This window comes from Notothenia rossii (assembly GCF_949606895.1).
Source record: "Notothenia rossii genome assembly, chromosome: 1".
Taxonomy (NCBI): domain Eukaryota; kingdom Metazoa; phylum Chordata; class Actinopteri; order Perciformes; family Nototheniidae; genus Notothenia; species Notothenia rossii.
The window spans coordinates 69,738,839-69,764,198 of record NC_136912.1 but is presented as its reverse complement, the minus strand read 5'-3'; the positions used below and the strand labels follow the sequence as shown (position 1 = coordinate 69,764,198).

At 42.2% G+C, this 25,360-nt stretch overlaps 2 protein-coding genes across 3 annotated transcripts in view; both read right to left on the bottom strand.

The window, feature by feature from the left end:
* Positions 1 to 5: 5 nt before the first annotated feature.
* LOC307040144 (alanine aminotransferase 2-like) lies at positions 6 to 13,007 on the bottom strand. Its single transcript, XM_079682731.1, has 11 exons — positions 6,534 to 13,007; positions 6,028 to 6,117; positions 4,769 to 4,877; positions 4,547 to 4,680; positions 3,377 to 3,620; positions 2,660 to 2,739; positions 1,960 to 2,096; positions 1,446 to 1,620; positions 1,163 to 1,318; positions 516 to 628; positions 6 to 436 (listed from the first exon to the last, which is right to left on the bottom strand). Exons 1-11 carry the CDS (start codon positions 6,636 to 6,638, stop codon positions 301 to 303), a joined length of 1,479 nt encoding a protein of 492 aa, XP_079538857.1. The 5' UTR covers positions 6,639 to 13,007; the 3' UTR covers positions 6 to 300.
* A 2,744-nt stretch (positions 13,008 to 15,751) lies between these two features.
* Positions 15,752 to 25,360, bottom strand: part of LOC307042854 (1-phosphatidylinositol 4,5-bisphosphate phosphodiesterase gamma-1-like) — a 39,859-nt gene continuing 30,250 nt past the window's right edge. For both annotated transcript variants that reach the window (XM_079687018.1, XM_079687019.1), the window contains 9 exons: positions 22,743 to 22,909; positions 21,873 to 21,969; positions 21,550 to 21,774; positions 20,407 to 20,552; positions 19,599 to 19,713; positions 19,342 to 19,503; positions 18,728 to 18,816; positions 18,090 to 18,274; positions 15,752 to 17,482 (listed from right to left, as the gene is read on the bottom strand). In XM_079687018.1, coding sequence (XP_079543144.1) covers positions 17,422 to 17,482; positions 18,090 to 18,274; positions 18,728 to 18,816; positions 19,342 to 19,503; positions 19,599 to 19,713; positions 20,407 to 20,552; positions 21,550 to 21,774; positions 21,873 to 21,969; positions 22,743 to 22,909 — 1,247 coding nt within the window. In that variant the 3' untranslated portion in view covers positions 15,752 to 17,421. The remainder of the gene's footprint in view (positions 17,483 to 18,089; positions 18,275 to 18,727; positions 18,817 to 19,341; positions 19,504 to 19,598; positions 19,714 to 20,406; positions 20,553 to 21,549; positions 21,775 to 21,872; positions 21,970 to 22,742; positions 22,910 to 25,360) is intronic.

The following is a 25,360-nucleotide window of genomic DNA, read 5'->3' as shown; positions in this document are numbered from 1 at the left end:
GTTTCAGGAAAGTTATATGGGTAAAAACAAAAATGACGACATTATTTGTTATACAATTTTTGGTAAAGCATTAGAAACTGTTAGTAAAACTGAAATATGTTTTTATTTTTTTATATTTTATTTACATTTTGCATGTTTTATATCTTCATAAGAAAAAAATGTGTCAAAGAGAGAGTCTTTGTTCGTTGGGGGAAATTGTTACACAAACGGTGTTGCAAAGAAACCAAGTATGATCAGATCTGCAGATGGCTTGATTCTTTTTCAGGACATGTATTCTCTTACAGAGGGCTTCATGTTGGGTCACAATGTGTCCCCTATGTCTCTGCCCTTCACACCTCTGTCAGGGTAAGGACACATGTCCATGAGGCGAAGGTGAAAGGAAGCGAGGCGAGCCAGGACCTCCTCCAGGGTGTCAGCAGGAACAAGGATACATAGGCTGAGAGAGAGAAAGAAAAGCACGATCGTCATTTTTTGAGAAAATGCAACATACCTAACTAATGTGACATGTCTCTCACCTCAGATAGTGTTTTCCAGTTGTTTCCCCATTCTGACATCCTGCGCCTAAAAACACACCTTCCTCTTTAAGTAACATCTGACAGTACAGAACGCATGCCTCCACCTCCAATTCCTGAAAGCAGATGGGTAGATGTTTTTATTTCTAGCAGAATGACTCTATAGGTATCGTGTGTGGGAGAGAAACTCCCTCTGGAAGGAACTTTTACAGTCGGATTTTGTACAAAAGTAAATAGCTGTGCAAATATGTTTCAAGTTGAATTTAAACAATGAAAAATACATGGAGGAAATGACAGGCTTCATAAAAGCGACTTTTATACACAAAAAATACAGTTGACAGTAATACAAATTATACACATATATACAATTGTTTACATTATTTATAATAACAGAAATCTATGCTTGTTTTTTTTAATCTTGTCTCGTTTTGTCTATGTCCCTCTTTTTCTATTCCTACCTACATATTGTAGTATTCTATGTCACTACCTCTGCTTTGGGAACTGCCCTTTGTCCTGATAATAACAAATGAAAAGTCAAATCAAATTGCCTCATCATGCATGGTGATATCCTCTAACCATCAAATGTCATGACATTGCACTACTACACTGTGTTACATGAATAAGAAGGTTCTGGTAATATATTTTCCCACCTTGGCCTTCTCTATAATCTCAGATGGTAAATGCAGACGGGGGTAAAGGTAGATTCCCCCCTCCGCTTGCTGACTGCTCATCCCTGGTAGATCATTTAGGAACTCATGAGCCTGCTGAGCATTCTGGGACAAAGTGGCCTGAATGAGGAGAATCTCCTTCAAAAAAGAAGAAGAGTAATTAGAATCACAATACATAAGAAGGACCTACAGTATACATATACATCTGCCATATGGGGAAATGATAATACTGTGTCAGCACAAAGAGGCTCTGCAGCCGTGTCACCTGTGTGTATTTGTCATAGGAAGGGTCTCCAGGTCTCGGTGGGTTGACCATGAGATCCAGAGCAAGCTGTCCTGTAACTGGACTGCTGATATCAGTACACAGCATAGTATCAACAAAATGTGTCACTTCAGGGTCCATGTTGACCAGCTCCATGTATCCTGCCCTCAGACCACACCTGGGAAATGGATGCAGAAGTTATTAGCGTACTTGTTTCCTGTTTGGACATTTGTGCTCCTGATGAATTTAGCGGTTTATACTCTCTCTTTGCTTTAAATGTTAAACTCTCTCCTCAGCAGGTTTTGTCAGTTTTGCTACGATGGACTTTTCACTGGGACCATGTAGAACAGAATACTTTCTAGGAGTACCCCATGGATTTCTGTAGGGATTATTGGGATCCTTAGCATGTACTGAATGTGAATTGTTGTTTGATACTTTTAGCAAACACAATATCAAAATCCAATTAAAATAACATATCCAAGCTCACAAAATTGCAAGTATAAGAGACAGAACTCACTCTCCCATGCAGGCGCTGGATAGAGAGTGGAGGGAGACCATCTGCACTGTCTCTGAGTACTCTTCGCCCATCTCAAACAGGACTCTTTTAAAGGAAATAAACTCTTTCCCTTGTCCATACACACTGTCCTGGTACACCTAGTGCACAGAGGGAAAGGAAGAGATCGATTATCCACAATTATCCTCATTTCATGTTTCTCTGTCTACACAGGCAGCAGGCATTTGGCCTTTGGGCTGGGACACCATGGTGTATGAAGAGATTGTTAACTTAAACTGATTTCCTCAGGCTCGCTCTCCTCCTTACTTGTGAATATAAACAAAGGAAGGTTGTAAATATTCTCTTTTTCATTCATTAATAGACTGAATGTGTGCTATGTGTCAGAGAGCAATTCTTATGACATGGCTTTGTGGAGCTTGCTTCTCTGCAAGAACCTTAACTGGTTATGTCTTGCTGATGGAAACTCTGATAACCGACTTTCTGAGGGGGAAAAGCGCAGTTTAGGGAAGAATATCTCAGAGTTGCTTTGGGCAGAGACGATATAATTTGACTGTAACTTCTAATACATTTTTAGTGTTGAACATCAGTTTCAAACTTTTTGTACAGCTTGTGTTCGGGTCCTTTGTTCCAAGAGTTTCATCACAATAATGAAAGAAGCGGAAGACTGCCAGGTATTCTATTGAACCCTAAAGATGCGGTTCACCTCATCGACCAGCAGTAAGAGCCTCTCCGCTGCTGCAAAGCGAATCACTTCCTCTATTGATTCCCAGTCCTGCACATGACCTAGGAGGACAAACAGCAGCATGCACAAAGTGATGACAGCAAGGACATTTAAACTGGTGGCATCGATGTATTTACTGTATGCAGTGGTGGAGAAAGTATTCAAATCCCTTACTTAAGTAAAAAATACCAATACATTAATGTCAAGAAACTACATAACAAGTTAAAGTACTGCATTTAAACCTCACTTCACTAAAAGTCCAGAAGTATTTTCAGAAAATGTATTTAAAGTATCAAACGTAAATATAAAAACATTTTTATTTTATATTACCTCAGAATGTGATATAATATTAGACATATGACATTATTATTTGCATCAAGTAGCAGTTTCCTGTTTTAGACAAACAACATTTGTTTCTTTTTTGGTAATACATTCAATAACTTTAACCAAAATGTCACTGTTCAATCTTCAGAGATGCAAAACATTTAAAAAAGTTTATCACATGTCTTTGACGCAAAATCCTAATCTGAAAAGTAACAAAAGCCAAACAATAAAAGTCATGGAGAAAATTACGTTATTTCCCTTTTCACTGAAGTGGGGTAGAAGTACTGTCTATATTTTTACTTTTAAAAAGTAAAATTGCACTCAAGGACAGTGCATTGGTAAATGTTACTTTCCACCACTGACTGCAATAGTTACCTGTGGGGGTTCCTGGGTTGCTGATGTAGATGGCTCTGGGATTGCAGCCCCCCCGACCACATTTCAGAGCACGGTGCAGCTCGCTCCGATCTACAGCCCAGCCTCGGTCCTCCATCAGCTGGTACGGCACCAAGGCCACCCCGGCATCATCCAGCAGTGTGGGCAAGGTGTGAGGGCAGGGCCTGGGGGTCAACACGCCTGTCTGACTGTCCCCCTCCCCACTGGCTAGCAGCTTCAAAATCACCTAAACACAGCAGATCAGTATGCATAACTCATTGAATGTTGATCAGAGATATGCTACACTGTTCCATCATTTTCTATTCTATTCTGAGCATTGAAGAATAATTTTAGTTATTTACAACCTGCCTTTTTTTTCGGGTTATTTTATCAATTTCGGGTTATTTGATCAGTTATGACAATAGATGAGATGTAGGAATTTAGTGTTTGTTATTGCCATGAAGTTTAAGTCAGGCTAAAAGCTATAGGAATGATGGACAGATGCTCAACTCTTCCAAATCGGGTCCTTTGGCTCCAGACCAACTTTTTTCATCACTGTCTTTATACTGTCATCAAAAACTATTTCAACCATCCTGAGTCAGTTCATGTCATGAAAGTAAGGCAACCTATGCAATAAATGGTTGAAAAACACTTCTTTCAGGGAGGGCAAAGTGCCATGGTTAACGTTAACAGTTCAACTGAGGACAGACGTTTTTCAAAGTCTCTCCCGCAGGTCAACACTTTTTCTTATCTTCCCTTTCTAAAATCTGTTCCTATTGTTTTTCGTCATTGTGATATCTTGACAAACCTTAGCCTTTCTAGCACAAGAGCACTAAAAAATATATAGCTGGAATACATTTGAAATATAACTTCAAGAAACTATGGCTGAGCATGCACTATTTTTATTGTTGATCTTTTTGAATGATTTTGTATGGCTTATATCTGACTACATTTCATTGTTAAGGAACCTGTGTCCCAAGTTTTTCATTCATTACACAACTACACTGTAGATGTGTTTATGATACGACATTAAACCTTTGATCTTTGAATCTTTCAAATCTTGAATCTAAAATAACCCTTTAACGTCATATAGTTAGATTTAACTGTGATATAGTTTCAGAGAGTAGCTGGACAATGAAACATGATAATATTGTAATGACAGCTTATTCATACCATGAGGCCCCTTTGAGAACCAGCAGAAATGAATACATCTTTGGCGTGTGAATGCACTCCGACGTCACGTCTCATGATGAACTCAGCGATGCTTTGCCTGACGTGAGGCATGCCAGAGGAGTCTGTATAGGAACCTGTGGGTGGATCAATCAAGCTATATCTTAACATAGCAGTTGGCTGCGATTTCATAGTCAAAGAGATTGTTTGTTTTCTAGTCCTTACCAACACTTCCTCCATCGCAGACCTCCAGGAGCCGCTGAGCCCTCAACCTGACATCCAAAGGTAGAGTTTTGTTTCCCAGCAGCTCAGGGTGCAGGCAAACGGCCAAAACCTGAGGAAAAGGGCCGTATTTAGAGCAATAAGTGAGAGAATATTTACATGACCATGTCAAAGGAACACACCCTAATATCCCAGTCAAGTACATGGTTACACAAAGTCCAACACAACAGAATATACAGAGAGTGATCAAGGAACAACAAAATGTGTTTGATCAGAAGAATTTAGAAAAATATCTAATATAAAACACGCAATGTTTCATTACAGTGACTAAAATAAAGACATGTACGGATGAAGAAGAATAGGGCAGATGCCATTTGCACCCAGGTGCCCAAATAAAACAATGAGATATGCACCAGCACCCATTGTGCCATGGTCAGTTTGGCCATTTACACCCGGATGAATATAGCATGGAAAAAAAACATGCACCCATGTGTGTATAGACAATAATGGGATTTACACCAAGGCACACATTAGGAACGTTCCTTTCTTTACGATAAATTAATTCCCTTTTGGAGCTGCTTCAACTTGAAATGCCCCTATCGTGGATCAATAAAGGAACATTTGTCTTCATCACTGTAGGTATTTACACCAGGGTGTATCTGTCTTTACTGTTTCTGTGATTGCCTGGTAAGGTAAGCTGAACATCAGAGACAAATACCACCTAGGCCATATTGTAAACGTGGACAAACAGGTCTAATTAAATCATTTTGTTGATTTTCTCTAATAAAAAATATGTATAGCCCTACTGTTATGCTCCTACTGGTTGTAGTACAATACTTTTATCTTTTCACCTTTACAGGAACTTAACCGGGAACTGCTGAGACTGGGATGAATTAAAAATGGTGGGATTTCAAACACCTATTGGTGTAATTTGCCCTATTATTAGGGCCATAGCATCCTGAACGTGCCCAATCACGTCTAACATTTGGAAGCTAAGCAGGGTTGGGCTGCTTCAGTACGTAGATGGGAAACCTGGACTCTGGTTGGCTGGTTGATTGAACGTCATGAATTTAAAATAACCAAATAGGTACCATTTGACTTTTCTTACCCGGGTGCAAATGCACACTTATGTAAAACGTAACAAATAAACTTGTTAAATTAAGAAACTAAATAAGATATTTTTACGAAGTCTGACAGCATCCAATCATGAACAACTGTTTTAAAAGTGTGTGAGGACAGACATCTCAAAAGACAAAACTAACCTGGCGGACAAATGAGATGGGTTTCATGCCGGCTTTGTGGGGATCACCTGAGCTGATGTCAATCACCTCTTTGAAGGGTTTCTGCACCCCCTACAGGGGAACACATTCACAGGAAAAGGATCAGGTCTAGTCTGGATTGTAGAACCAAATAAACCACCATAACTATTCAAATATCCTTGAATTATAAATATATTAAAACTCCTGCATTAACTTAAGGATAGAGAATTCATTTTTGACAAAATCCTTATTTTTTAATGCACTGGTCATCATAAATACACAAAAGCTAACATAAAATAACACCTGATTTGCGAAATTCAAACATTAAATATGATGGAAATAAGTTACCAACGTTTCATTGTGTTATCTAATTGTTTTTACCGTATTCATCTGAGGTGTCTCCCCTTAAACATTAACATATACAGCTATATTTCTCCAGTATACACAGATTAAGTGTGTGAGCTGAATAAATAAAGATAAAGATAAATATATAGATTAGCGGTACTTACCTGTGCGACCTCTTGTGTGACGTGTGCAGCAAGACTATGAAGGCCACTGTGTGCTGACTCTCTGATCCCCTTCACTGTGGGGTTTAAATGTTGCAGGGAACTCATCGTTGTTTTTGCTCAAACAGTTCTATTTAGGATCCAAACTGTTCACTTACAACTGCTTATAATGGCTCTTGTTGCAGCAAAATGTGGCACCCCGCTGTAAAACTCTTAGTGCGTGCACAAGAGAGGGGTGAATGGCTGACCAGGTTCTCTCTGTCAATCAGTTCACCCGTTTGATGAGTGATCCATCTTGCTAATATTCTGCGACAATCCAATACATAAACTTTATATCTAACATGGACTTTCTTAACAGAAAAAACTAATCTTCCAGAAACAGAATGAAGGTGGCAAAGGCTCCTCCAATAAAGCTTTTCTAGCTTTCAAAAAAAGCTTTGATCATCAATAAATAAATAATACATTTCAAATTATGTAAATTAAAGTCATATTGTAAAAAATAAGCTAGACGATAGACTAGATTAATATTTTTGAAACCCAAGGAAGGAAGTTGGGCAGGGGCCATTGGTTCAAAAGCATTTTACGTTTCTAAATTATTTTTTTTAAATCACATTCACTGTATGATGACTGCTCATTTGCTTCAAAGCCACATAATGCAGTACTTCAAATCAAACCTGAGTTGGGAGTTATGGTTTTGGAGTTAATGGAGCGCAAGCACAGTTTGTTCCTTGTGACTTAGATAATCATCATCCAGTATCAAAACACTCAGGGCCTGCTCACTTATTTAACTGTGCGCCCTTTGATTCAGATTCAAGGCTTTTATTGCCATAGCGAGATTGTAGTTATGACAATGAAATTATTAGGTCACATGCTCCTCTAACAGTGCAACACAATAAAACAGATAAAAAAGATATGTGATGCCAACCATGGATGTTATTATATTGAAGGGGCCCTATTTTTTCCTGTTATATCGGTTTTTGTGCATGTACATGGTCTTCAAAATTTCATGCCAGAGGGATATTCTCTCACACACACTTCCCCCCCTCCACAGCCTGAAACACCTCCATTGATTGGACTCCTTTCTTTACTTCCGTAACATAGTGACATCATTATGTAACATGCGCCCTTCTATTGGCTAGCGCTCACACACATTGTACCGGATAGGCTAAGGCAGTGGTTCCCAACCGGTGTGCCGCGGCACACTGGGGTGCCGCGAGCACTGTCCAAGTGTGCCGCAAAAAAACGTATTTTTATGTTCCTCATTTTTTTCTCACTTAATAAACTTCACTTCATATACACTTTATTTTATTACATGTACAATGGAGTTCATAAGCTAATAAAACATATTGCTCAGATTTAGAAATATTAAACAGCTTAAATTCTCATAATTCACGTCAGCCGTCATTGTTTACGGTGTGCAGAGCAGCTTTTTATCCTCGCGCCAAATAATTTCAAGATGGACCGTTACGTAGTGACAATAAATAAAGAAGCACCCCAGCCCTCAACAACACAGGCAGGGATGACAGAACATGATGGAACAGCAGTGCAAAATAAGTCTAAAATAACATTAATATCAGCCACAAGTTTAAACAGCAGAGCTCAGGATGAACTCGCAGAGCTATCTATGGACCGCTCCCTGAAACTGAAGCACGGGGAACTACGTCTGGATATATCTTGGCTGCTTGTGGGACACGAGTATCCATCCCTCTCAGAGAGTGCCATCAAGGTGCTTTTACAGTTTCCAACCTCCTACTTGTGCGAGCTGGCGTTTTCCTCACTCTTATATGTCAAAAACAAGACCCGGACCCGGCTGTCAGTGGAGCAGGACCTCCGCGTTGCGCTGTCCACTATCCCCCCACGCATCAAGAGACTCTGCTCAGAAAAGCAGGCACAAGTGTCGCACTAGCACCGTGTAACGGTCTGAGAAATGTTTATGTTTGGATGTTAATTTGTGTGCCTTTCTTATAAATGTTAGATTTATGATTTTGTCAATCAGTAGGCTATTATCTGGATAGCGAAATGCAGAATGTTTCATATTTGGGATGTGGTTGATGAGTCACATGACCACAGTCAGGTCAGAGGGCATTGTTTCATCCCTCCAATTCTATTAAGTTATTATTTAATCTAAGTGATCATAGGCCTGCCTCTTTTGAAATCCAAATGTAAAATAATAACTGTATTGATATGTATTCGTGTTTTTACACAGGTAGGCCTACTATTTTCAGCCAAAACAAAAGAGCCTACTTAGTAGGCCTGTTTATAATATTGAATTCATCATAGAAATGGTGTTGACATTTTTAGTCTGGTTCTTGTTATTATGTGTGAATACATTATTTGTTCTATAAAATATTCTATTCAATTAAATACACATTTAAAAACCAATTTATGGTGTATTTATGGTTTTTAGTTTAAGCTCTGAAGTGGTTTTTAAATCTACAAAAAGTTGGGGTGCCTTGGGGTCGAGAAATATTTTCATGGGTGCCTTGGTAAAAAAAAGGTTGGGAACCACTGGGCTAAGGGACAGGACGTTTCCAACACTTCTCTCAGCGGAACATGACCAAACAGAACAGAGCCGGCCAGCTAACCAATCAGAGCTGGTTTCAGACAGAGGGTGAAAAGAGGCAGTATGAGAAAAATAAATACCTTTTTGAACATTAAAGCATGGAAACATGTCAAAGTAGAGGCAAACAATACAAATATAAACCTGAAAATGAGAATAATAGGGCCCCTTTAACACTGCTTTTATAATTCAACTAAACATTTTAGGACATATATGACTTTTTATGGTATACTATAAATTGACCATTGATGTCACAATGGCTCTTAAACTAAAGAACAAACCGGTGGTGCTCAAAGTTAAAGGACACTGTTACATTACATGACATTGCATGACGCTGTTTATCCAAAGCGACTTACAATAAGTGCATCCGACCGAGAAGATACAAACTTGAAGAAAACAGAATCATATACAGTAAGTACATCAGGCTTCAGAGAGCCAAACCATTTCAAGTGCTACTCAACTGGCTTTAAGCCAGTCCTTTATTAGTATATACGGTAAGTGCTTTTTTAGTAATTCTATCTCTCGAAGTGGAGTTGAAAGAGATGAGTTTTTAGTCAGCGCCGGAAGTTGTGTAAGCTTTTTGCTGTCCTGATGTCAGCTCATTCCACCATTTTGGAGCCAGGATAGCAAACCTACGTGTTTTTGCTGATGGGAACTTGGGTCCCCCTCGCAGTGTGGGTGCAGCGAGCTGTTTGGCTGATGCAGAGCGGAGTGCACGTGCTGGGGTGTACAGTTTAACTGTGTGACGACATACTATGACTTTTTATGGTATACTATAAATTGACCATTGATGTCACAATGGCTCTTAAACTAAAGAACAAACCGATTAGCATTTGGTGCTCAAAGTTGAAGGACACTGTGTGATCCCTGAAAGAGTTGCAACGTTTTTGGCCATAACTCAAGAAGGCAGGTGCTCTTATTGAATATGGTGGAAACTGATTTATTTGGGGTATTGTTGCTTGAAAAATAACTAACCAATTGTTGCGGCCCTAGTCTTGACTTTTGGATTTTCAGCTACATGTTAAGTGTCCATTTGCTTTTAGTATGCCAAACTGCTAAGTTACTAACTAACTCACTTCGGTGATGATTGCAGTAAACGTTGCCACGGCTAAACAACAGAATGTGAGATTTGCTATTGTGAGAATCTTTACATTTCTCTTATATATTTTTTGTTTCGTAGTTGGGACGTATTTTTTTTCAGTCAAAATAATTGGAGCAGAGGTGGAGGTATTCTGATTTCTAAGACCCATTCAGAGATAAAATGTGCAAGATTGCTGCTCATCTGTCTGGTCGAGTTATGGCTTTCAATTCTCTCCTCACTGTACTTTTCTACTTACTTGTCAAGATCATTTGCTGCTGCTGCTAGTTTTGCGCCTCATGTCTTAAAGGACAGTGCAGCGCCAAGTACAGCGTTGTGTCTCATGAAATAAGGATGGACTGTACCTTTAAAAGAGAAGTGTGGTGTGGTCAGAGTGGTGGCTTGACTGACGAAGTCGCGGCACAGAGAATGAATAAAAGTTGACAGTTTATAGCAAATAAGTATGTAGTTAGTGTCTCAAGATTATCAACTCGACAGTCTTCATATGGATTATTTTCTACACGCTGTCTGCAAGGAACTGATTACCTTTCTACTCCAAGTTTGTCCCAGAGTTATCCACGTGTGTATTAGCTTGTTAGCAACTGAGTGTTTGCATTCATTAATACAGTGAATGGACTCTTAGCCACGTTATAGCTAACTCAGCTGGCGTTATTGGCTTCAGTTCGGGGTTTTTCGGCATGAAAACCCTGAAGACCTCAATCAGTTTTGCTGCAAGTTGGTGACAGTGAGGAGTTTTGGACAATACCAGAAAGCACAACGTCGCTGGACACCTTCCCGCCACCGTTGATCGCCATCTGAGCAAGGATCGGTACAGCTGCAGTTTGGAGTTGAAGCTGTAAGGTATCGCTCTGGTTTTATTGCTCATTTGAGTGAAAAATACATAGTTTTGACTTTCAACGCTCTCAAGCATCACATCAGGCCTGCAACCTGACCAGCGCACTGATCAGCAAAATGAGCAGCACAGGAACGGTGGAGAGTAGTAGGCCTCCAAAGTCTCACAGCTCCAGGTGGTGGATGACGGCTCTTGGGCCACCTCACCAGAGACTCCTGAATCAGGCATTGCAAGGACACTGAGACAGAAAGACATTCCAGAGACTCCCAGATCCAAGCAGAGAGCTTCGCTGCTGGAGAGGACGCTGGCGTTGACTGTTCGCCGCCTCTGTCACCCTCTATCACCCTCAGCTACCATTCGTTCTTCAATCTTTCGAATTGGACCACTGCCCTGCATTTACAAATCTTTAATGCAATGCACATTGTTTTTACATTTTTTACTTATTTTGGACTTCTGCCTCCGTTACTGGCTGTAGCCGGCTGCCCTCACGTAGCCAGCAACGTGCCGGGTGGCTATTGCTATCTGCTACATCGCCTACTGTCTGTCTCCGTCCCACGCAACAACCGTGGACTCTCTCTGCCTCCTGCCTTCATCTCTGGGGTGCATCTGTCCCGTCCCGCTGCTCACATCCTCCTGCCATGTCGTGGATCTTCCTCGTCTCCACAACAATCCTCCACCTCTGTGAACCTAGCCCGCTAGCTGCTATCGCTGCCATCACACTGCTCCCAGCCATTCCGCCTGTCATCATGCTGAAATACTCCATCTCACAGCTGCTGTCATTGACCAACTCCTCCACTCCGTCTTCCATCTCAGTCATCAGACATCTTGGACTCCTTCGTCGACCCCGCTACATTCACCGAAGCACCCGCCGCAGTTTTGTTTACCTTCAGCACGGACAATCCATTGCATCCATCTGCTCCACGCAACGCACTGTCGCACACCTGACGCATCATCAGAATGCAACTCCTACTGGGTTATGGCTAGAAAGGATCCTTCTAGTGTAAATATGACGTCACGTTCTCGTTGTAACTCTCGTTGTAAACGGAGCGTCTCGGAAACACATCTACAGCGGTAACATGATGCAACATACACATTAATGCAGCAGCAATATTAATAGAGAAACATCAGACATAATAGTAATACACTGAAAGGGAACATTTTATTGCACCAGGAGCTATCTTGGGACTTTTACTGTGACAACGTTGACTTGCCTGTGAATAAAAAATAAACCATAGTGTTGGTGATCTACAGTGTTGTCATTCTTCTTTGAACACCAGCGAGACCGCTAACACCCTATTTCAACAATCACACTCCCTGTCATTGACATAATTAATAGATAGTTTAGCTTCTCACCATCATTTGCTGTGGCCCACTGATGTTAACGATCGTAACTGAAAGGCTGCCTGCCAAACGTAAACATTCAGCCACGTGACATTCAGCCAAACTCTCACGAGAGTTTTACACTAGACGGATCCTTTCTAGCCATAACCCTCCTACTGCTCCTCTTACACTCTCCCCCGCTCACCTACACTCCCAGCTGCACGGAATACCTGGAGCGGATCCCACTCCCCTCCGCCTCCCAACACATATAACAAGCCATTTCTCCCCACCATCAAGCCCCCCTCCTCTGCTCCACTGCCCCCCCCTCATGCCCACCCCTGCGCTGCTAACCTAGACAACCTCATACCTCTCCAGCCTGCCACCACCCCTCCAACCCCCCACTTGACCAATTTTGCCCTTCTAAATATACGGTCACTCAACAATAAAGCCCACATCCTTCACGAACTCATCCTGGACAAATCCATCGACTTCCTTCTGCTCACTGAAACCTGGCAACAACCCAATGACTTCTTCTCGCTCAATCAAACATCCCCCCCTGGTTTTAATTACATCACTAAACCCCGCCCCTCACGCCGTGGTGGTGGGCTGGCTGTTTTCTACAACCACAACATCCGGACTACAGAACTCACCCTCCCCTCAGTACCATCCTTCGAATTTCTCGCCTTCAAAACCCCTCCCCTCACTGACAGTTATCCTCATTTACCGCCCCCCTAAACCACACCCCTCCTTCCTCTCTGATCTCACTGAACTCCTAACCATTGCTTCATCCCTCTCCCCACGTCTGTTACTCCTCGGCGACCTTAACATCTACATGGACTCCACCACCTGCAAACACGCTTCTGAATTTTCCTCCCTTCTGGACAATTTCTCATTTACACAACATGTCACCTTCCCCACCCACGATAAAGGACACATCCTTGACCTTGTCTGCTCCACCAACCTCACAGTACTCGACCTCCACCCCTGCCCCTTTCCCCTCTCTGACCACAAACTCATACAGTTCACCACCGCCTCCCCCGTCCGCCGCCCCCCCCCATCCAGGAACATCACTTTCCGTAATTTACGCTCTGTCGATCCCCAGCACCTCTCCGACCTGCTATCCTCTACTCTCCCCCTGGACTCGAACCTCAGCTCACCCGATGATCAACTCAACCACCTTAATTCAACCCTACTCGCCTCCCTCAATAGCTTGGCCCCCCTCAAAAGGAAAAATGTCACTTTTAAAACCTCCTCCCCCTGGTTCACCCCTGCACTCCGTAAACTGAAGCAAACCGGCCGCCAGCTTGAACGCCTAACCATGAAATCATCCCTCACAGTTCACCATGATTCCTACAAACTCCATCTCACTACCTACAGAGACGCCCTCAATGCCGCAAAATCTGCTTACCTCTCCACCATCTTCATCAACCCCTCCCGTAACCCCAGGACCCTCTTCTCCACCGTCAACAAGCTCCTCAAACCCCGTGCTGACACCCTCTCTTCCTCCACTTCCACATGCAGTTCATTCCTCCAGTTTTTCTCTGACAAAATCATTGCCATTCGCTGCATCTGACACACAAACATCTCCCCCAACATCCACCGCCACAATTCCTCCTTCCATCTCCCTTGACCTCCCGAGCCCTCCTCCCCACGGCATTCTCTCCCAGTTCACTCTGGTTACCCCCCCTGAAATACTCCAACTGATCAGCTCTTCCAAACCCACAACCTGCTCGCTTGACCCTCTACCCACCCCTCTTCTGAAGTCCTGCCTCCCCGTCCTCTGCCCCTACATTGTCAACCTTTTCAACTCCTCCCTGTCCCAAGGAACCGTTCCCTCTGCCTTCAAAACGGCTGCTGTCACTCCCATCCTCAAGAAACCCGGTCTGGATCCCTCCTCCCTCAGTAATTACCGCCCCATCTCCAACCTCCCCTTTCTCTCTAAAACAATAGAACGCATCATCTCCAAAAAACTCCACCGCCATCTCCAAAAAAATGACCTTTTTGAACCACTTCAGTCTGGTTTTCGTCCTCACCACAGCACAGAAACGGCACTCATCAAAGTCCTCAATTCCCTCCTCACCTCTGCTGACACCGGTTCCCTCAACATGCTCATCCTCCTTGACCTGAGTGCAGCCTTCGATACCGTGAGCCACACCATCCTGCTTACCCGACTCCGGGATATCGGTATCAAAGGTACTGCACTCAGGTGGCTCCAGTCCTACCTCTCCGACAGATCCCACTTCATCTCCCTCAACAATCACTCCTCTACCACAGCTTCAGTCACCCAAGGTGTTCCCCAAGGTTCAGTACTCGGCCCCCTCCTCTTCATCATCTACATCCTCCCCCTTGGTCAGATTCTCCGCCATCACAACCTGGACTTTCACTGCTATGCTGACGACACACAGATCTAACTCAGCACCAAATCCCCCCACAACCCCCCTCTCACACACATCGAATCCTGTCTGACTGCAATAAAATCCTGGATGCAACACAACTTCCTCAAACTCAACAGCAATAAAACTGAACTCCTCCTCATCGGCTCCAAATCCACCCTCAGCAAAACCCCCAACCTGACACTCACCATCGATGGCACCCCTGTTTCCCCCTCCACCCAGCCACGCAACCTTGGCGTGATATTCGACCCCACCCTCTCCCTCGACCCCCACATCCGCCAAGTTGTAAAAACCTCATTTTTCCACCTCCGCAATATCGCCAAATTCCGTCCCTCTCTCACCCGCCCCGCAGGTGAGCGACTCATTCACGCCTTCATCTCCTCCCGCCTTGACTATTGCAACTCACTCCTCTTCGGCATCAGCACAACATCCCTCAACAGACTCCAGCGTGTCCAGAACGCAGCCGCCAGACTCCTCACCCACACCAAATCATGGCATCACATCACCCCGGTCCTCAAAGAACTCCACTGGCTTCCCGTCTCACACCGCATTCACTACAAACTCCTGGTCCTCACCTATAAAGCCCTCCACCATCTGGCCCCCCCCTACCTCACTGACCTCCTCATCCTCTACCAACCACCCCGGTCCCTCAGATTCACCTCAGCCGGTTTGCTCTCAATCCCCAAGGCCAAACTCCGGAGCTTCGGGGACAGAGCCTTCTCTGTGGCAGCCCCGAAGCTCTGGAACTCCCTCCCCCAAGACCTCCGTGAGTCTGATTCCCTCACCCTGTTCCAGTCCCGTCTCAAAACCCACCTCTTCAACTCTGCTTATCCTTAAACCTGCCCCTCCCCCCTCTGAACCATCATCCTCCTGACTGCTTTTCTGTTTTTGTTTTGTTTGTGTTTTTGTTCTTGTTTTGTTTGTCGACCTGACTCATAATGTAAAGTGTCTTTGGGTCTAGAAAAGCGCTATATAAATCCCATTTATTATTATTATTATTAGAAGCACAAACGTAGATACAGTATGAATCAACTTTTATAAAGTGAAACTTGGACAGGGTTTGTAATGCAGAGTAATAATACTGGACAGTTAGCATAGATACAGAAGGGAACACAACAGGAGTCAAATTGAAGAAGATCTTTGCATAGAAGTCCCAACACAGTGCAACTGCAGGAAAAGAGAGGTTTGTGTGAACAATATATGATATATTCTACACAACGTTACAGTATGTCTTCAATGATTTGTCATCCATTAAAACATCGGTTTGATAAATAAAAGCAGTTATATACAATAAGAAAAGAGGATGATGGGAAGGACAAGTAGCTACAAGTAGGAAGGGGCGTTTTTAGGTATGAAGCCATGCAGGGGGTCATTTTGAAGCATTTTTTGGGCAGATCCAGGACCAGGTATGACACATCTGTTGATAAGAGCCCGATGATGTGAACGGATCCTGGTTCTGATGGGTGGCTAGGGGAAACAATTCTAGTTTTAATGTGATAGCCCTGTGCAGGTGACATCCAGGGGGTGCTGTGAGGAATATTGTCTCCCCCTTCGGAATCCTCATGCCCCTTTTAAGGTAGTATAGATTTATTTAGAGCCTTTTGAAGAGCTTCTCGATCGAGGTGCAAAACTGCAACTTGAGAAAGAACTTCTGTGAGGCTTGGTGAGGATTTGTTTGTCCACTTTGTGCTCAGAAGCCACTCGCCACATGGCTTCATATGATCTCCCCAAAAAAAAACACTGTCTCAATCAGGAGGAGCAGACTTCAGTCTTAAAGCACTTTAAACCCATTTCATGAGAATGTTCCGAGTGAAGCGAATGGATTCCTCCTCGTTCGTGAGTCGTTTTCCCTTTAAGGGCCAATATTCCAGTTGTAGAGAAAGTATTTATTTACTGTTTTTAAGAGTAGTAATTATACTCTACATTGGCAACATCGAAGGCACATACATGATAATAACTTGTTTGCTAGCTGTAATCTGCCTTTGCTTTTTCTTCCCCTGTAACCTGAGTTTCCTTCTCCCTGCTGTCCTGTCTTTCTCACTACAGACCAAAACACAGTAAGGATCTGATGAGCTTCAAACTAAGTTTCCAAAAATGTGAGTTCATTTCAGTTCATTTCTTACGCATCATAGCCTACCATATACTTTAAAAAGTTCAGTTTCGAAAAGTTACATTATCGACAAATTGGACCATCAAATCTATTAAAAATGCCTCTTAATATTTTCTAAAGCTCAAGGTGGCATCTTCATTTGGCTTAATAATTCATGATCATATAACAAATAGAAAGCTGAGTATTTGTGCTTGGAAACAACTTGAATGAAGAATTAAAACACATTTGGTGCAGATTTACTTTGTGACTGAATGGTTTCTATGAAAGCTTCAGAAGGAACCCATATCCAGTTGGCTCTTAATGTGTTTCAGCCTCAGGTCCATGATTGTTTAAATAGCTTAGTTTCTTTAGGTTTTCTCTAAGTCCATGAGATGCTTCTGTTTGTCTTTTGTATCTCTGCTTTTGTCCAGCATAGCACTTTAAAGTCTCACATTCTACTGTGAAAGAACATGTTCTTTATTCCAGTTATAAAAGGATTGCAAGTGGCAGCTGCAGAGCCTGTTGTTCTCACAGCTCTGGAGGGAAGTTTCCACCACAGTTTGAGTCGCAGTGTAGCGCCCTCTGGTGGGTAGGGGGGCTAGCTGCGCTTTGCCGTCACCTGCTGCCTGAGCTTCTCCCTCCTCTTCTTCTCCATCAGCCTGGAAAAGCAGAAAATCAATATTATTTTTCTTATATATCTGCTGTACAATGTCATCCCATGCCTGCGTTTTTAGATCATCTTCAGATCTAACAATTATTATTTCAGAATAACCTGGAACAGGCCAGATAAAGGTAAGGTTTGATAAAGACAAGCAGATTTTTGATTTCAACAAAAAAACATACTATATATGAACATATCATTTGAATATCTACTAGCATACATTTGACTGTGCTGCTATGATTTGTTTTATGACTGTTGAAGACATTTTAATGGCATACATTTATGGTAACACTAAAATCTAAAAAAAAATCATAGCGGACTGATATGGTATGTCATAAAAGTGTTTAGTGAATGCACAAAAAAATCATTAAAATATAGAAGGACATGAAAATGTCCAAAAGAGCCATATCTTCTTTTGACTTTTATATAAACTACTATATATAGACTAGTGGCAGGCGGCCTCAATCTAGTAAATATGTGAAAAACACTAATTAATTGAATTATCATCTACAAAATGTAATATAATAAAATGAATAATGAATAAATGTCTGTCGAAACAAATGATTAAGTACATGCTTCCTTTCTAAATCTTCGTGGTCAGTCACCTGCGGTTCCGGGCCTCCACCAGCTCGCTCAGCTGGTCCTGAGCCGCTCTGAGCTCCTCCAGGCTCTGCTGGTAGCCCAGGTCCACGGACCCCAACCTCTCCAGGAGGGACACCTGGGTGGACAGCTCGCTGGTTCGATCCCGCAGCCGCTGGATGGACATGTACAAGTTCTCATCATCCTCCTCCTGCAGCCACAGTGAGGAAGGGGACGGAGAGGAAAGTGGAAGTTATCATTTATAACTTCTCTCCTATAATCCTAATTGCATAGATGCTAATAGATAAATAGCAGGGCTGTCAACGTTTACACATTAACGCTAGTAATCAACCTTTAAACCGTAACCTGTCAAAAAAAAGAACCGCAAAGGAATCACATTTCTAAGTTTAACCCGAAGTTGCTTCAAAAGCAGGGATGTGTACCATTAATTGCATGGCAGTGAAAAGGTAAAAAAAGCACTGGTAACGGTACAAGCTATATGTATTGCACTGTCTGGAGACCACTGGACAACAGGAAGCACTACCTCCGTGTAAAGGAAAAACTTCACTTTATAATGTGCGAAAACTCTTACAAATGTGCTATGCATTTGTTTTTTTATAACACCACACATTTGTTTGTTTTATCTCCCCAACAACTGGTTTACCTTTGCATTGACGATCTCTATGTGGACCAGAAGAGAAGCCAGCTCCAGCTCTTCACTGTAGCTGTTCTTCAGGGGGATGCTCCTGTAGCCTGGACACACACACCACTAAATCAACACTTTTTGGCAAAAATGATTTACAGTTCTACAGTTAACATCATAAGACCATGTTATCACATGAGCCCAGTCTGCTCTGATTGGTTAGCTGGTTGTGCCGCCCCTTAGCCGTAATCACGTAAAATGCGTTGGAGCGATAGCCAATAGAAAAGGAGTGTTAAGTAGTCATGTCCCTATGTAACGCAGGTAAACAACTTTAATAATCAATTAATCCGTTTGTTTTTTTCTCTCTTCTTTGAGTTTTTGTTTTAACTGTATCTCATGATGTCATTTATGCCCGGTAAAAAAAAGAATTCAATTTCGAAAAAAAGAGGAGCTTATTAGGACCAGATGACATGGCCTAGTATGTTTTTAAAGGTGTCTCTTTGTATTATATTTGTGCATGCTGTTGTAAATACTTTGTTGTCCTCTTCCCTCAGAACATTAATTACTGTTGGCTTCTTTCAGAACTTAACCAAGACATTGAATGTGCTGGGGTTCTGCTATTATTCCACATTCACCTGTGCGTAGCAGACGGACAGGGAAGGTGGCCTGTGCCAGGAAGTTAGGATCGCTGAACATGTCCTCTTCGTAGACAGTGAAGCGCAGAAAGGAGAAGCTGGGGTTGTGGATGTCGAACACAAACTGCCTCTGCACCCACACAGGGTTCAACCCGTTATCAGCTGGGGAGCAGGAGGATAGATGGTCAGCTCTCAGGCAGTGAACACATCAATGTAAATCACGTATGTAGCAGCCAGGCGGCAGCACGTTGTCTTACCCACGACGTCCGTCTTGCATTTACAGCTGTCGTGTTCTGCTCCACAGATCTCCACCTCCACGAAGGGACAGACGATGCTGCGGCCATTTTTAGGAAGGTGACGGGCTCCGAGTACCTGATTCAAGATGAGAAACAAGTGTGAAAAGCAGATAGAACAACGAACATCTCAATCTTAAGTTTTAAGAGACTGTTAATACAACTGTGGCCCAAGCTTTGATTTAGTATGATAAGGAAAAATATAGGTTCTGGTTGGTCTAAAGCAGGGGTGCCCAATACGTCGATCGGGAGTTGTGCCATACGGGTTCATACAGTTATGAGGGGGCCTTACCTCCTCATCTGCCCCCCCCCCCGCTCGCGACACAGATTGGGCAGGGGCGGCCCTGTCCTAGATCATTTGGGCGTGGTCATTTTAAAAGTAGCTCCCAAGTTGAAAAAGTGTGGGCACCCCTGGTCTAAAGTCTTGAAATAAAGTATGTTTCTGCTATAACTTACCTAATTTTGGATCAATAAAGTTCAATTATCAATATTAATCTGGTTCAGACTAACTTTTAGCAAATATATTACAGTACATCTTCCATTTCATTTTGTTCTGCAGTGTGTTGGTTGATATTCAACTTGTTAGGAGTTCATGCAACGCTTGATTGTGCTTCCTGCTGTTTCTAAGATGGAGCCATTTTCTTATCATACTATATTTAGTCTCCGGGCACACTGTTTTTTTACTTTAAAACATAAGGATAAAACAGCAAAAACGAAATAAAAATGTCAAGAGAAAATATTTTTCTTTTATCCAGAAAATGATGGATCTGACCTGTAACTGGATGGTGATTGGCTCCACATGTAGGGTGTCCTTGTCGAAAGGGTCGAAGGCGTCGTCGGTCATAACTTCGGGCTGGGGAACGAAGCCGCTGCTCCCTCCCAGCATGAACAGGGACTGGTTCAGCTGCATGGGTTTATCTACACACACATTTCAGATTTATCAAACACAATTACTTTTTTATCATACAACTGACATCCTTATTGTTAAGAGCCTGCAACCTTAAATAAGTGTGTAAATGAGGGTAGTAATTATGCGTTCAAGATCACCTTGTCACCTAGTTAAGTCAAACCTCCAACAATTTTTACCAGGATATTGTTTTTCTTTCGCTTCAGATCATTTGAATAATCAACCTGAAGAGGTAAACATATTCTTTAAACACATTTTGAAAATGATTATTTTTTCTGTAGCAGTAAACCATTAAAGGGGCCCTATTATGCTCATTTTCAGGTTTATATTTATATTTAGTGCCTCTACTATGACATGTCTCCATGCTTTAATGTTCAAAAATGTATTTATGTTTCTCATACTGCCGTGCTGCAGCACCTCTTTTCACCCTCTGTCTGAAACCAGAGCCCAGTCTGCTCTGATTGGTCATGTCCAACCCTCACAAGCAATGTGTTTAAGTGCTAGCCAGGGGGAGTGCGGAGGGAACTTTGGGGTTTGAGCCTTTGCAGACCATTTGCATGCACAAAAACCTACAGAACACACTACAGGAAACCCAAAACACACGACAGGACCTCTTTAAACCATCTATTTACCCCTTAGATTTATCTCTGAAATGCAATCAAGCATATGTTTTTTCTTTTTATTCTATGTTGTATACTGTTCTATTTCCCTAGTGGCTACTCAAATGCAAGCAAAATGTGATAATTAGGGTAAACATTCTAATAAGTGAATAAATACATTTGAATTCATCAAAAACTGTATTTGCATGCTTGAGATCCAAAAACAAGCAGAACATGTATTTTGTCAGTGGCGCTTAACTTATAATTAGCAACCAACATTGAATATGAGGAAAAACATTTTTCACAATACCTTTTTATATAATGTTTTACTTACTTGTTGATTTCTTGTATGTGCCCTTCTCTTTTTTTCTGACACTGTGTAAACGTACATGTATATCTGCACACTGACCTGGGGTCTGGAAGTTGAGAGCCACCAGCTGGGAGCCGCAGAGCCACATGGGCAGCGGGTCGTAGTTGGACGAGTCCAGCCTCTGTCCTCGGGGGTAGACTCTGGAGAGCTGCCGGCGGTTGTACTGCAGGAAGCGCTTCCCTTTGCTGCGGGTCGCAAACTTCTCCGCCTTCGTCTCCGGGAAGGAGGACATGTCCCGGTAACACGCCCTCTCTGTCCCGATCTCTGAAACAGCAGCAAAAGAAAAAAAGAAAAAAAAATAGTGAAACACGGAAACTTTACAAGTGATGCAAGAGAAGAAGAGAGAGCAGTTTGGTCCTTACTGTCCTCGTTGAAGGGGACGGGTCTGCAGTAGACCACCAGCTCTGACAGCTCCACCGCAATCTTCTTCCTCCTCTCCATCTGCTTCTCCTCCTGCATCTGTTACCATGGAGATACTGTTCAGTCAATATAAAAAGAGCCTTTGAAATATTGGATTACTTTAGAAAGAGCAGCAACATGGTCAAAGGTTTAATCCGAAATGATTCTTAAAAATACTTTAATGTATTGACTTGACTTACCAATCAGTGGCTTTCACCCTCTGTAACTGGGCAATTCTGACAATACTTATACTGTGTACTTGTAATTATTCAATTGTGCAACATTAATAAAACTTAGGATCATCACTACACTGTGCATTTTGAGCCATAGTATGGTTCCTCATCAATATATTTATCAATACTTATAAACACATGTATATATTGCAATATTCAGGTTTAACATGTTAATTGTTGTATGTTTATGGAAGCACGACTTGCAGGTTTTTTACTTAACTTATTATCTTAATATTTTGTTTTCATTCTATTTCATTTTATCTTTCTATTTTCATGTTATTATAAAAAAAAAAAATTTATATTTGTATTCTATTTTATTTTCCTGTGGCACATTTTTACTTTAACTCCTTAGGCTTACATTTTCTTACGTTTTATGTTATCATATTTTCTTATTGCACATTTTTAATTTAACTTCTTATGTTTATATACTTTTTCTATTCTATTTTCTTAAGTTATTACATTTGTAATGGAGCCACTGTCATCAAAACAAATTTCCTCATGGGATAAATAAAGAATTGTGAATCTGATTGTTAAAAATGTAATGTCTGTGAAATGGCTACATTTCCCACGAGAAGAAGTTGTCCCTCCCTGCGTACTGACCCGTGCGTCAGCGTTCTGTGTGGCCTCTCTGATCCGGGACACCCAGCCCGTCAGGTCCTCCAGAGAGTCGGCCGCCACGTCCAGGGTCTGCACCGGGAGAGTGGACGGCTGCTGGGACTGGATGGTGATCACATGGGGGCGAGAGTTCTTCCCGTCCTTAAGCACCACTGGACAGAGCGATGGAGAGAGGAAGAGGTAAGGTAAGAGAGAGAGAGTTCCGTTCAGAAAAAGTAGTTTTTGAGACTTTTTAGATGCTCGTTTCTAAAGAGGGCTAACAGGTTACAACAATCAAATCAAAGTTTATTTATATAGCAAGTTATTACAAAACACGCATTTCTCAATGGGCTTTAGAGATAAACAAACATTGATGGCAGTGTTAACAGATAAATCAAATAATAAAAAAACAAGATAGAAAGTGAAACACAAATCAAATAGATACAAGATACAATGCAACAAAAAGACAGTCAAAATACAATACAACAATAGGATAAATACCATAAAATGTAGGACTCAGGGGGACAAACAGCATAATCTTAAACCAGCTCCAAGTATAGGCTTTATTTAAAAGGAAGGTCTTCAACACACTCTTCTGGACACTGTCTGCCTCCATAATAAAAACAGGAAGTTGGTTCCAGAGAAAGGGAGCTTAGTAGCTGAACGCTCTGACTCCTGATCTGGTTCTTCGGACTCTGGGAACCACTAAAAGACCTGCACTCTGGTAGCTTAATGCCCTAGAGCAGCAATAGAGGATTACAATTGTGCAATAGGTAAGATGGTGCCTTTCCATTTAGTGCTTTATAAGCCAGAAGAAGAGTCAAAATTCTCCACAGGGTGAAATGTATCAGGAAGTGTATTTATGTGTTCAAGATTTGGTTGGTTAGTTGGATCATTTACAGAAATTGCAGTAGAAGTGTGATGACATATCCAGTTCAACCATTTTGAAGTAAATACTGTGCAATTTACACAAAATTGCAGAAATCATACATTTTGCTAGATTGTCAGACAGATTGAAGACGTCTGTAGATAATTCCTGCTCTTTTACAGGATTGTGAGGTTTTTGTAGGATGTCTGTGCAAAATGTAATCGGACAGCTTTATACTTACCTTCCATCTAAATTATTGTTAATTTCTTAGATTAAAGGTGGGGTACGTAAGTTTGAGAAACCGGCTCGAGATACACTTTTTGTTGTATTCCATGGAATGCTCTTAACATCCCGATAGCAATGAATATTATGACATCCCTCTCGCCTTCTCAGAGATGTTTTCTATTCAGTTGGAGCAAGTGTTTTATTGCTTATAAACACCTCTCTTAGCTCAGGATGTGTCCCAGCTGCCTTCAAACATGCCGTGGTCAAGCCACTACTTAAAAAGAAAAATCTCGACCCCTACATTCTCGCAAATTTTAGTCCCATCTCCCAGCTATCTTTTTTTATCTAAAGCGAGTAGTTTACACCCAGCTGCAGTCTTTCTTAACCACAAATTGAATCCATGAAAAGTTTCAGTCTGGCTTCAAACCCATGCACAGTACTGAAACAGCCCTTTTAAGAGTTTTTAATGATCTGCTCCTAGCCCCCGACTCAGGTAGACCAGCTGTCCTGGTGCTGTTATACCTGACAGCTGCCTTCGACACTGTGGACCATAGCATCCTGTTGTCGCGTCTCGAACAGTCCACAGGCATCACAGGCTCTGCCCTTGCATGGTTCAGGTCCTACTTGACAGACCGTATCTTCTCAGTACAGCTAGGTGCCTTCTCCTCTGCCAAAGCCCCTCTTACCTGTGGGGTTCCCCAAGGCTCGATTCTGGGCCCCATCTTTTTTCTACAGTACATATTACATACATTCTCACAAAACACAATATTGCCTTCCATTGCTACGCCGACGATGTACAGATCTATCTTCCTCTGAAAGCAAATGTCAAACACTGACTACAGCAGTTGATGGACTGCTTAACAGAGATAAAATCCTGGCTGAGCCAAAACTTCCTCACCCTCAACGAGAGCAAGACTGAGGTCATCTTTTTTGGACCCCAACCTCCAGCCTCTCCGGTTGATATTCTGGGCTCTCTCAACGAAAACATCCTCCCCTCTGTCATGAACCTTGGAGTGACCTTCACTAGCACTTTTCAATTTGACAAGCAGGTCAGCAACGTAGTCAAATCCTGCTTTTTTTAAATGAGACTATTGGCCAAAACCAAGTCGTATTTATCTTTTAAAGACTTAGAAAGGGTTATTAATGCGTTTGTAACCTCAAGACTGGATTACTGTAATGCTCTATACGTGGATATGGACCAGGCCTCAATTAAACGCCTGCAGCTAGTCCAAAACGCAGTAGCATGTCTTCTGACTGGCCACAAAAAACGTGACCACATTACCCCAATTCTGGCCTCACTACACTGGCTTCCAATTTGGTTCCGAATTGATTTTAAAATCCTTTTATTTGTTTTTAAAGCCCTAAATGGGCTGGCTCCTGCCTATATAGCCGAACTCCTCCATCGCTACACCCCAGCCAGAGCTTTAAGGTCGGCTGACCAGCTGCTGCTGACAGTGCCCAAGACCAGGTTCAAAACCAGAGGGCACCGAGCCTTCGCAGCAGCTGGCCCTAGGCTCTGGAACACTCTGCC